The sequence below is a fragment of the Echiichthys vipera genome, assembly GCF_963691815.1.
Source record: "Echiichthys vipera genome assembly, chromosome: 16".
Taxonomy (NCBI): Eukaryota; Metazoa; Chordata; class Actinopteri; order Perciformes; family Trachinidae; genus Echiichthys; species Echiichthys vipera.
The window spans coordinates 19,703,053-19,716,810 of record NC_139841.1 but is presented as its reverse complement, the minus strand read 5'-3'; the positions used below and the strand labels follow the sequence as shown (position 1 = coordinate 19,716,810).

General features: G+C 39.2%; 1 protein-coding gene across 1 annotated transcript in view; it reads left to right on the top strand.

The window, feature by feature from the left end:
- Positions 1-1,178: 1,178 nt before the first annotated feature.
- The window catches only part of eng (endoglin), a 35,790-nt gene continuing 23,210 nt past the window's right edge, over positions 1,179-13,758 (top strand). The window contains exons 1-2 of the mRNA XM_083929719.1: positions 1,179-1,284; positions 2,573-2,777. Of these exons, the coding sequence (XP_083785845.1) occupies positions 2,720-2,777 (58 nt within the window). The 5' untranslated portion in view covers positions 1,179-1,284; positions 2,573-2,719. The remainder of the gene's footprint in view (positions 1,285-2,572; positions 2,778-13,758) is intronic.

The window sequence follows — 13,758 nt, the reverse complement described above, 5'->3', positions numbered from 1 at the left end:
TGTTAACACACAGCGTGATAACGCCGTTAGTCCCTCATTGGCTGGTCTGTGCTTTTACCTGAGAAAACGCAGATTATTGTCCCGATCAAAGAAGAACCGGTGTGGAGTAGATTCTAAGGCCTTGACCCAGGAAAACTTTCTATCGAAGGTCCTGCCAAGTCAAAATGTTTACCTATCATGCATGCTGGCTCACTTGTGCGTTTTCATCCATCTGTTTATGTGCATGTTCAATTTTCACGTAGCAAAAGTCTGAAGTGGATGCGTTGATGAAACCAAAATGTGTTTGACTGGAACACTTGAATAGAACAGAGCCATGTTAATGTCATTAGTAACACCTGTGATTTCCCTGCCATGCTCGTTAGCCACGATTACTGTTCCATAATTAATGGGGCTCTGTAAAATCCAGTGGGTTTAACACTTTAAAAGTATGTAACTGAAACAGTTCTGACATATATTTGTGTGGGAGCATCTCTTTTTGTGTTAACTGAATCCTACAACAGCATTGTTTACAGTACATGTCAAATTCTGGCATTTCCTTACACTAAGCCTATAATTAAAAGGAATCTAAAAAAAATGTTTGACAAAAATGTTAGGATATTAGTAATAAAGATGACTGCTGGAAACAGTTTGATGCCAAATAAAACAGTTATGACTCAGAGTATTTCCTCCAAATATGTCCTTTGTGGTAAAACCTTGGTTATTGTGTCCGATCTTTGTCTAAAAATCCTAATCTTGGACTTTTCATCCCCCATTGTTATCATCATGTGGGTCAATTTAACCTTAATAAATGTGTGACATGGTTTCTATCTATTTTTTTTAACGTCCTACACCACCAAGTTTGAAAATCCCCCTGAGACCTGGAGGTTGAAGACGGAGCTGACGTTACGTTATTAAATTCAAAATAATGGCAAAAAACAACACGAAAGACTTTTTTAACAGTTACATAACAAAAATATATTTTTGTAAAAAAAGTAGAGGGGGCTTTTATTTGATATAAAATACAATTTGCGGTACAATCACAGCACTAACTGAGTCGAGATTTACACCTGTTTTTAATAGACTTGTGTCGACCAGATAAGACAATGCTACGGCTGCAGGGGAAGCACTGACGGGGGGGGAAAAGGCCGGTGGGAGGGGTACAAAAGTAAATCTGCACCGCCCAGGCAGCACAGAAGTTTGGAAAGTCCTGACATCCTCACATCGCTGAAGGCGGTCACATGCCTCGCCCTTGGATTATAAAGCCTAAACTTTATTCGAGAAAGCCGACCTACCTAAAAAGTAAAAGTAAGTTTTATGATCCATAACTTTGTTTTTTACTTTCGTGTTTCCACAGGGATGTGTGGTCTGTTTTGAGTTTCCTGTCAGCTTGGTAACTTAGCCATGCTTTTTCCTTAATCCTCGATCGGTCCGTTTTATGTCTGTTATGAAGTTATTAGCCGATGAAAAGGTCGAATAACGGTAAAAAGTGCGATATATTAGAGTCATAAAATAAGGCGTTATGGCCAAACACACTTAAGATTAGTCGTAGCTTATTTTGCCTCATCAATTCAATACTTAGTTAGTTTATTAGTGGACTGCTTGTTTCACACATTTAGCCTATGATATATATATAATTTATAAAGTCCACTTTTAATAATCCCATATTTACACCCTATAAACTCTGCACCATTGCACTGTTATGATGTTTACAGTCTCATTGCCATGTGCGTTTTTTATGTATACTTCTATCCGTACATAAAAGTTAATTGTTCATGTGTTGTTTATTTTTATTATCCTTGTCTTTTTCTGTGTATGTAAATTGAGAAAGACAAAACGCCAAATTCATAATTACTTGGCCATAAAGCTGATTCTGTTCTGATTCTTTTAGTAATTATATTGCTCAGTAGAGTCATTTTCTCTTGCAGTAAGAAATGCAGGGACATAACGTGACTGTTTCCCTTTTAGAAGTGGATAAACAGTTTACACAGGCTCTTCCTTTCCCCTCTATAGGAATCATATAATAAGAGCAGTCTCCTTCTTATCTGATCTCGGCATTGTGATATTATTTAAAGAAAACGATGCCGTAGTGCTTCCTGAAACAGTCGACCAGAAGTTAGTGACCACCAGATAACCCTTTGGGTTCAGACCCTCATTGTGCACCAGGAAGGCAGACAGAAATATTGTGGGTTTGACTCCTGTCATCCTACTCAAGGAATTTAAGACATTTAAGCAACATTTCCACTGTCAGTCAGTGCTGAATAGGTTGTGTAAATGCTATTGTGTTCTCAATTAGGTTTTTGCATGTAGTTAGCATTTAATCAAATATCTTATTAGTGGTAAACTGCTCTTTTAATATTCCTATTAAGTCTTTAATACTTATGGCCAATCAGCATCGGAGAAAATATGTTTTTCTCAACCTTTTCAACACAGTCTTGGATAACAGGAGATACTGTAGGTTTGCATACACAGGCTACTTTTAAAATTGCATGCTGAGTATGAAAGTGTCGTGCATGAGACTGGCAGTTGATCACATCTTTATCAACCATCACATCTCCTCATTGATTCCTGGCTTCTTTTTTCCCCTGACCTTTAGACCTCTTAAAGACTGGGACTGTCTGCTCCTCGGCTGCCACAGTCATTGCTGCTCTGCCACTAGACAAGAACACTTCAACATCTGCCCGAGTATCTTCACACTCCAGACTGAGCTTCTACCAACACCTCTAACTTAAACTTAACAGAGATGGAGGATCACGTAGCACGGTTTGTCCTTCTTCTTTGCATCGCTGCTGCAGCCTCTGGTAAGTGTATCTGCTGATATTCAGTTTTTTTCAGCATTTATATCTTAAGTTACTGGCCATCATGCTAAAACATGCATTTATTGAAAAGAGTATTAGACATAGGCCACTGGATTTTCCAGGGTATATTTCTGTCCACCTAAAGTTCAAAGGCAGATATTAATATTGTCCTGTGTGTTCTGACAAATTTCATTCTGTAAGGCATTATTTGGTGTGTTTTTTTTTCTTGCACGCTAAATCAGGATTTTACAGCTACTCTGTAGAGAGAAGTTATATGCAAAATAGTTGTCTTTTGGCTTGAATGATGGTTTATCCTTACAGCATATAGAGTAGTACAATAGTTTGATAGAGTAGGAGTCCTCAAAGCAATTTCAGTCAAAAGCAACTGGACTTGGTTATTTGTCTAGGCAGACGTTTCGTCATAGAGTAGGGAGATAAATATGATGATGCAAGAGCCAAGTTCAATACCTATGTAACTCCAAAGTCATATTCAGACTATTGAACCACTGAATCATATTGGCAAGAATTTGTTTGTGTAGTGATTCAGGTTGAATGATATTTTATTTAAAGACCGTCCAGGTACAACAAACAAGAAAACACGTACTAGGGTGCTTATAGATTTTTTTTTTGTGATCACCCCTCTAACACTCCCTCCACTGGTAGCCTGTGGCTGCCCATATCAAATCCAAACATGTAATCCCTACAAGGTGTCAAAGGGATCTGACACCCTCCCTGTGCCCTCAGGCCATAATCCAGCCTTCACACTCTTACGAGTGCTCTGCAGCACTGCTTCAGGGTGTTTAGGCATTTGGGGTGGCCACATGGCCACAATGCTTTCAATTAATAAAACAATGCTACATTTTTTGTGTTTGATTATCAGTCCCTTTTTGTGCAAATATCTTCAATATGATGTTCAAAGTCTATTGATCTAATGTAAAAAGGGTGCATTTTGTGATGCAATTTAAATTAAGAATATATATTATATATATAGTGTTTAATCTATCAGAGTTCCTATGGATCTGATGGTTATTGTTTTAGAATAACTGTGTCACTGGCTTACTTGTTAAAACTATAAAGCTATATACACTCTGTTACAAACATATTTGTAAAAGCTGATTGTATATATAAAATACACTTTCCCCCAGACTCCAAATGCCAGAAAATACACCCTGCTGTTATGTAATATTGTTCTAACATGAACCGTCAGCAAAACAAACACTTTAGTGCCAGATAACCTATTTTTCATCAGAAAAATCAACTGGCATTTCCAACTTGTGTTTTAAATAAGGCAAATTGGCCGTGGCAAGCATGCATCACTGTTTATGTGTTTACTATGGGCCAGAAAAACAAGCCTGTTCACTGAATGTGCCTTCATTGCCGACCTACTGTATGACAAATCACAATATTGCAAAAGTGCTAAACACCATCTCAGCATGTGTGCTGGTGGCATGGATACAGAGGTATTTTTTGGCCAACTGGCAGACCTGCAGAGAGTTGACCTCATGTAGCGTTCACTGCAGGGGATCAGTCTCAGTCTCACAGTCTCTGTATGCTGCTGGAGTCTGCAAGGAGCTGTTTAATTGCCTCTGTGACACATAGTCCTGAATTCTCTATCATTTATTTCTTTCTTGAAAGAGCTTCTTTTCTTCTCTTCCTCTTATTCAAAGCGTTAATTCAAACATTAGTGTGTTATTTATCTGTCAGTATACCACTATATCCACTATTGTCATATTAATTTGTCATTTTCTCTGAAATTGTCTCCTGGGCTCAGTACTGTGTTGAACAAATGAAACACAAAAATCAGGTGTGGACTCACTATTTCAAGAATCCATATGAATTCAAATCTGCACATTTCCCAGACTGCGTTGGGCGCGGCAAAATGAAACAGCACCTATATATTCACTGGGATTTTGGGTTTGTTTGTGTAATAGCATCCTCGCCAGCCGCAAATCACTGTGGGGGCAGACACAATGTGAAAGTTCCTCAAAAGAAGAAGTAAACACAGAAAAAATAAGCAAAAAAGTAAATCAAAAATAGCCTGCAGCCTGCAACAAATCCCATGACACTCTTGGCCAATTGCGGGCAACGGTATAGTGTCTAACTTGAGCTCAGTTTGTTTTAACTGTTTATTTATGTTTATCCTCCAGTCACCTTGATATAAGGCTTATGAAATCAATTTGTGATGACTGAAGCATGGTTTGAATGTACATAAGCTATTGCACTCACAGTTTCTATATCTATAGATGTCCTAGATACATAATACAGTATATATGATAGATGCATCACCATGCAAAGTGGCTTAGTATAGCCAGAGGACTCATGCTTATTTATCCACTTCATTTCCTGAAACTTCCTTTGAACAGCCCCCTGGCCTGTTGTCTGTTGTCATGCATTTATTTAATTTGTGACAGATGCAGTATGACGACTGGTTGACTAATGAAGGTATTGGGTTTGGGCCTTTTTTGACACTGTCGCATACTGTACTTGACAATAGATTGTCAGTGCTACCAATACGACCATGACTATAGACTGCCTAAATTTAACATTTTTGAGTTGTGCTTGTACCGGCTGATGGAAATATCAGTAGTGTAGCAGCCGTTGAGATAGCATTCTATTTATATGTAGCCCTATAAACTATCTTCCAAATAATATGACCAATTTTGAAAAAAATATCTGCCATATCAGAGTAAAACTGTCGTTATCTGATTAAGCTCACCAGATTTAACTTTAACAAGTTTCGACCATAGACTATTCATAAAGATGCAAAAGTAAAGCCAAAGTATCCCGGATAAGGGTGCGGCCATGTTGCAATTTTGCAACCAGAGTCTGCACTTCAGTGAATGAGCTGATCGCGAGTCAATCGCAGCTGTCAATCACAACTTTTAATCACAATTTTATAACCTCAAATAACTAATTAAAACTAAATCTAAAAGAAATAAAATACAAACACTTGAACAAACATCAGCGTGATTAAAACGACCTACATTGACAGAAGTCTATGTTTCCAACACTCATTTTCTGTCTAAAACCACAACCAACTCTTCATTTTACCGTTCAGTACGGCATGAGATCCTGTTTTGATCAGCTCTGGATGATGATTGATGAAATCACCCATTGACTATATATTTCAAACCTAGAAAAGATCATCCTTGCTATCACCTAACACCTTGATTATTAAAATTCCTGACATGTATGCTCGGATCAGTCAGGCCTCTCTTTCTTGTCTACACCTTATCCATAATCTCTGGACAGGCTTAGGATCCAATAAAACAGACAGCATCACGCTGGTCTTAGTTTCACTACATTGCCTCCCTGTGAGGTTAATTGTGTTTAAAGTTTTGTTGTTTGTTTTGAAGGTCTTACATGTTCCAGCCTACGGGTTTATCTCTGAGTGCCTGCCGCGATTTGTCTAAATTTGTCCCCTCAGCCATTTAACAGTTTGTTTGCGCCAAGACCATGCAGGTGATGATGCCTTTGCAATAGTGGAATTAATTCTCCCACTATGTTTAGTCAGCTGAATGCTTTCTATTTAAAGCAAGACTTACCTTTCCTGTCGGGTTTTTTGTTTGGATGTTTACTCACTTGGTAATCTTGTTAATTTCAGTCTTTTTCTGCACTGCAAATAGACAGTTGCAACACAGTCTTGCAGCTTTGTTGTTGAAAGGCAATTAATGAATGTATTCAATTTGGCACCTTTCCTCATAGATGTGATAACATCTGCCTGCCACAGGGCATTGTACATAATTTACTCCTAAATACATTTTTATAGGGTGAGAGGAATGGAGCGATTAAGTATTCTACATCCATAAAGTTAGGGGACAGATTAAAAAAACAAAATAGGAACAGCAGGGGCAGAGATATTCTAACTTTTAGTTTGTTCAGTGGTTTCAAAACCACCTGAATTTCCCCTAATGCTACTCACCAGTGTCTTGTATCAGACCTTCTTTGCCTGGTAAATATCCAGGTGCAAACCGTGTAATTTGGTTCTCTGTTGATAATTTGATGTCTCCAAATACAAGTTTAGACTTGATAAAGCCTTAAACTGTTTCTTTGTGCCAAGATCCTACAGGAGGTGATGCCTTTGCAAAAGTGTAATTAATTCTCCTGCTATGTTTGGTCAGCTGAGTGCTTTCTTTTTAAGAAAACCTTGCAAAAGACTTACCTTTCCTTGTTTTCACATGCCAATTAATACTCTCCTTGATAAGTAACAACTGATCTTCATGTGTAAAGTCAGCAGTGTCCCTTTTTAAGGCTTTTAAATTCTAAAATTTTATCATACATGTTTTCCTATAGCTTTGATAGGCTAATAGGCCTTTAAAGGTTATACAGAAATGGAAGTCTGAGTGGTTGAAAGTACAAATTACATGGCGTTGTATAAGGCAAGGCCTTCAATTTGGCAATTCCAGATCACTTAATAATCACAAGCACAATAACTGCTGCCACTTAAGCTGGCTCTAGCAGTTGGGCACATAAGCAATCATCTATGCGTCTGACTGAAGTCTTTGTATTTAGTGATTTTATCCGCTGTATGCCCGGCGTTTCCTGGCAGGGAAGTAGTGTTGAATATGCCCCTTTCTGCAACAACTTTCCCAGTGGGAGCCAGGCATCATGATGTTAACTGCCGGACCCCCTGCTGCATTTCTGCCTACCCCAGAGTCTCCCTCCACGGGCTGAAGAAAAAGCACAAAAGTGATTAGCGAGCCGCTGGGGAAGGAGGGAGGACCGTCTGAAAATGACTCATAAAGAGGGAAAGAGAGCGAGACAGACAGACAGGCAAACAGAGATAACAGAATTCATAGAGACTGATTCATGGAGACAGTAAGGGAGTGGGGGGGTCAAATTTATGTCACCGTCAAATAGCAGATAAGTGGTTCAGAGGGTAAATGTGGGAAAAGAGAAGTAAATAGGGGATTGAAAAACAGAGATAGGGGAAAGGACAAGACGGAGATAAATACTAGAAGATATGGAGACCCTGTTAAATGATAAGTTTGTAAAAGTGAGCATAAAAGATTATGAGTTATTAGAGAAAATAACTAAACAATCACATGAAATAACAGAAATGGGGTGTCAGGGATTTCAAAAGAAGAAATGGAAAGAGATGACATAGGTTTCTCGGAAGGCATGCGGTAATAGAAAAAAGAACAAAACGCCATGTTAAATATGGCGTTGAGAGTCATAACAGTCCACTTCCCCTGTTTTACTGTAGTGAGCCAGCTCAGCCTGCAGTCAGACTGGGTGGCAGGGAGACGCGACCACTTGTCGCTGCCTCAGACCGATTTCAATCTCCTTCCATGTTATGCCCCTCCCAAATAACAATCCATTTCTGACTGCCTTGCTTTTCCTCTGTTTGAAAACAGAATTCAGTGTGAGAGAACCTCACTAACGCCATGTTCCTCTCTTCTGTTTGTTCCCACATACATTTCATCGGCTCACACATTTTGTTTATTTTAGCATGCAGTTTTGCATATATAATATTATATGTGGGATCCTAAAAGAAAAAGAAGTACAGTTGGATGGCATGTATTGCAAGTCTGTTTTCAGTTTTGAGTGCAATTTGCATGACATGATGCTACTGTAAGGGGGTATTTGTTTTTGTTTTAGTATTCTCTCTTTTTGTTTTAATAAATCTGGGAATGTATTTGTTTAGAATAATAGAAAATGTCAGAGAAAAATTATGAATTCGTCAATCTTTACTATTATTATGATTGTATTAATAATATATTAGATTATTACTAAGGAATTTGGCTAATCAGTAGCACACTCAGCAGCTCTTGTCTGTTATTTCCACTTTTTTCTTTGTGCCTTAATTTACCAGAAACATACTGTATTTCAAGCTGACCTTGCCATTTGATGACTCTCGTTTCTGTAAATTGTTAAACAGTGCCCTCATACATAAACGTAAAGGGGAAAAGTTCTTTATACTGAATATAGTGTATGGTCTCAAACTCTATGTTACATAACTGGGTCACTTTTATCAGAATTGGCATCCCAGCATCGATTTAATAGTCAAGCCTGATTCTAAATAATTCAAGTACAGAAAGAATTTAGTGTGTATGAAGAGGTTATAAATCCATAATGCCCATCATTATAGATCATTATGCCTTTTTTCTTTTTGTCTGAATTTTTCCTGAACATCACCACTGTGCAACTACAAGGTCATGCGGCCTTAGGCCTAATGCTTTTCATTATGCAGTTGCATGCGCACTGAATGCCTCATTAGTAGTGGGCGAGATAAACGCCTCGTCAGCATGGCGGCCACTTGTGCTCATATCAGCATGCCCGCTGTCTGCACAGATAAGGCATGGCATTATGTACTCTTATCTCTAAGTCTGTCCACTCATGGTCAACCCTTGGGTCTGCACAAACACAGGAAATGTACCTGGGCAGAATTTGGAGGGAAAACTCTTGGTCGGTCAGCTGACTCACCTATGACTTTAAAGTTATAATGCGTAATATTTTCATCTAGTTAATTGTCTTTTAAGTTACTGTATATCAAAGAGTGAGTTAAAACAATGGTGATTGGTCATATGACCCACTAATAAAAGCACTTCTACTTGCCTTTTTTCCGTGTATTCCAATATGTGTCTGTCCCTTCCCTTTCCTTCCCTATATTCAAATGTACCGCCATGGTAATGACGCTGCTGACAGCAGTTGGTCTGCCGTTTGAGCTCGTCACTGCCAGTTATGCTGCATTTTATTGTAATCGGACATCGTGAACTTCCAACCTCCGAGTCAGGCTTGTAGTAAGGGCAGAAGTGTAATAGGATGTGTGTGTGTATGGATTTAAGAGGGTAACATATAGGGGATGGACTGGAAGTAGAGAGGTCAATGTGTGTCAATAAAGTTTACAAAAGAGCAAAAAACAACAACAAAAAAAGTCAACAAGCATAGCAACCCTGAACATGACAAGTTGGAGGGCTCTGAAAGAACAGGTTAACCTGCAGTTATATTTACCGTCAAAGAGGCCGCTAGAAACAAGGTATCCGCAATCTTATGTATTATGAGTTTAAGTCAAAGGTGGTCAGAGTAGGGAGGGCTACTCTGAGCACCTGGCAAAACAAGAATGTGTTACAACTTACGTCTTCATTTCATCAAAACTTTACTCACTAGTGACTCTAATTAATAAGGGTACTATTATGCTGGACAGAATCAGCCTCTTAATCTGTCCTTGGCAGAATAGCTATGAACAAAATGTTCTCAACTTAAATGTCAGCTCAAATGCTTCTTGGCATTGCTCGAATGAATAGCCTTTGCTTTGAACTTTTCTCTTGGCCTAGAGGAAATTCTAACAAACCCCAACATAGTATTAGTATTTTAGAGAATGTTAATGCAATTTTGCTGTACTAAGTAATTGGCATTTTTTCCTTAAGAGAACATAACATGTTCATGCTTAGACATACCCTGATATCTAAAGTGGTCAGTGCTGTTCAGTGTACAGTTAAGTGTTATCGTGCATAATGGCAGAACCTCTTGATTCAAGCACTGGGTGGGTCAATTTCCTGTTGATTCAGGTGCCACACCGGTCAATCTGTATTCAGAGAGCTGAAATCTCTCTATCGTGTCTGACTGTGTGTGTGTGTGAAGTACTGCATGGGATGAGAGAATCCTCGCTGTATTTTTCATTTTCTTGTATTCCTGCGGTTGTGTTAGAAAGCAGAATATGTGACTCAAAGAAAAAGCTGTGAGACATCTGACAGATTATTTTCTGCCCATATACTGTAGCTGCAATATATCCAACAGTCAAACTCTTGATACTTAATAATCTTCCCACAGACACTGGAGGGAATAAAGTTACACTTGTCAAACAACTCTCCCTAGTCCAGACACTTCCATTAGTTAAATAATGAAAATGAAATGATAAACTTGAAGACATATCAGATCTCTCTGTGAGATGATTCAAAAAACCCTCATGTCTTAGAGGCCCAGTTGGTTGTCTGCACCCATATACATTTAAAGCTCTCTTGTTGTCTTTGAACTACTGAGCAAAAATAGAAAATGGTCTTCTATTACTGATGTCCACCAACTTTTTGTATGGTACAGTATGGGAGTACAAAAAGAGCTGTAAGTCAACTTAGTGGTAACCTCTCTGACCCTGAATATTGCACTTTAGAGTTTTGCCATTCATTTTCTTTCATTTACACCTGGGTCACGAATTGTACTTTTGACTTCTCACTTTAAACATGTTCAATGAAATAATGGAACCTTCATTATTATGCCACCCTCGTATCAGAAAGCATTAATATTTACTGGCAAAAATCCGTCAAGAAAAACGAGCTAATCTCTGTTGCTTCTCCACGAAGCATATGTTGTGCAAAGTAACATCAATCTTGAATGATTGGGAGCAACCACTGTGCAATGAATCTCTAAAGCTTCAATCTGCTGTGGTTGCACGCAGTTAGCATGAAACTTGCTAAATTATTTCTGTCTATCCACCAATTAACACTCAGATGATAAATTGTATTTTGCCAGTGCTTTTTCAGTGCACTGGGGTGAAAACTTACCATATAAGTAAATGGAAAAGACAGACTATACCCAGTAACTGATGGTGTTGGGAATATAATAGATCACCTGGGAGTATATATGAGCATCAACATAAAAATGATGTATTTTTCATGCCTGCAGCTGCTGCTTGCTTACAAAGAACCGCAATCCACATGAGCAAATGATTCTGCATCAAAGAATATGGAATGCCTAATTGCTAGCAGCAGACGAGGCATAAAGTTATAGCGAGTGAAAAACAAAGGGAAGTGAGCCATAGACCTTCCATACGCCACTGTTGGCCTTGTTGTTCTGCTGGCTTCCGACAACGATGAGACGACGGACAAATGGCTCCCAGAGGTGTAAACAGAGCTAGTGTGAAGACAGGCTGTCTCCAAACCCGCTATCACATCCTCAGTTCCTCTTCGGCAAACACTGGACGCAGGACTTGGCACACAGACACACACGAAAAAGTCTTAAGCTATTAAAATGACTAGACTAATCAGCAAATTTTTTGGATACAATTTCAGAACCTAGGGAGAGGGAGGTGAGATGGTCAAGAAAGCCTGTGTGTTGTATGGAGTGTGTTATGTGTAGTATGTAAGGGTGAGAGGCCAGGGGACAGTGCAGGCCCCTGCAGAGCACTGATAAGGGCTTGTTTACCTTCCTGTGGATGGTCAGGCCTCAATCTGCAGTTGCGGAAACGTGGGGACAATAGGTGTGTGTGTGTGTGTGTGTGTGTGTGTGTGTGTGTGTGTGTAGTCCAGAGAGAGACTTGAGCCAGCCTTGAAGCTCCCGTTTCCCTCTCCGACTAACTCTGATAGCACTGCCCCCCCCCCCCCCCCCCCCCCACGACTCCATTGGCTGACCCTGGACACAATTTACTCCATCCCGAGGAACCAAGGGAGACAGTTGGTCTTGACGTTGTCCACCCGCCACCACCCCCTACCTCAGTTCTTTCTTTCAAATTCCGAAGCGTCAAGCTCTACAGGACTTCCTTTTGCATGTAAACTCCAGGCAAGTAGCCGATGGTCTTTTCCACAGTAACTTATAATGAGGGAAGGCATAAAAGACCGGGCTTGAAATCAAGCCTGCCTGCTTGCTCACCGGGGGTAAGTGAAAAGGCAGCTTGTTAATGGGCTCCAGGTCCTTTATCCCTTGAATCTAAATGAACCTTTTTATTAAGGGGCAGTTGAAATTTAAAATCCAAGGTCTCGCCATTGCTTGTCAGTACTCTGCAATGTCAACACAGCACTGATGCTCAAAGTTGAGCCGACAGTGTTACATACAGAAAAGCAGGTCTTTAATTTACTGGCAGAAGCTGACAGCTAAAAGATACTAGCTAACACTAAGATCAAAACTTGACCACCATTTTCACCAAATCTGCCATTTTCAAGTATGCTGCATTTGTAATGACCGCACTTCTATCACAGGATGTGATAATGTAGTCAGTCAGATATACAGTGACAGTGAAAAATCAACTGTGCCTCTATGTTTAGGTGCTTCTTCTTTTTGTGCAGTTATGGCCATTCGGGAGCCACAGTGTGCCATTTCGGACATAGGACATGTGACTTCTCAATTTTTTGTCATCCTATACAAGTTTCTTGTATGGTGAACTAGTGCTCATATAAGTAAGTAAAGCGACACTTATTCAATTTTCTTGCTTAAGGCATTCTGCCACTCTAGGTTTGTGCAGCTCACCACTGTCTCTCCACCTACAGTGAGAGAAAAGTCATTTCAGTTTGGTTGGGTCATTTAAAACTGTTTTTTTCTTATCACCATAATGTTGACATAGTGCATTAAAATGTAGTGAATGCTACTGTAAAGTTGGATTATGTGGGCTGTATTGTAATGTATGTGGGCTGAAGCCTATTGTGCACTACTCACATACCCTACAATGCATTTTTGGCCTCGCTAATGACTCAATGAGCGCTCATGTTGTTAAAACATATTTCCTGGAGCTTCTGTAACAATAAAATGTAGTTTTGTCCACACAGTTTTGAAATATACATGTTAATTTCTGCATTTACAAATGCATTTACATTTGTAGCAAAATTGGTCGTCTTTCACAATTGTTTAAGTGTTTTAGAGAATTTTAAAAAATAGAGTGGTGTATGTGCTCCCATTAGCATGTCATAACAGTCGCTGTCAGGGACTTAATGTATTTGTATTCAAGCACTAATGAGAAAAAAGCAGAAAAAGGACAAATACTGTTAAGGGCTACTTCCCTTAACAGTACTTCCCTCCCGCTACAAAGTTTCCACAGTGTAGCTATGGTGATCTCTGTATTATTATGCAGACCGTAATAGCTTCAGATTCAGGTTGGTATCCTAAGTTAGTTACCTTTTTATAGACTGTTTTATTGTAAATCTTGAGACAATGGAGATAACACTCACACAGGAAGTATTTTACTGGGATATTCTTGGTCAGGCTAGCTGTAGTGTATATATATTTTAGTTGAGTCTGTCCAGCCAGCTATGGGAATCACTATAATTAATAGGTTGGA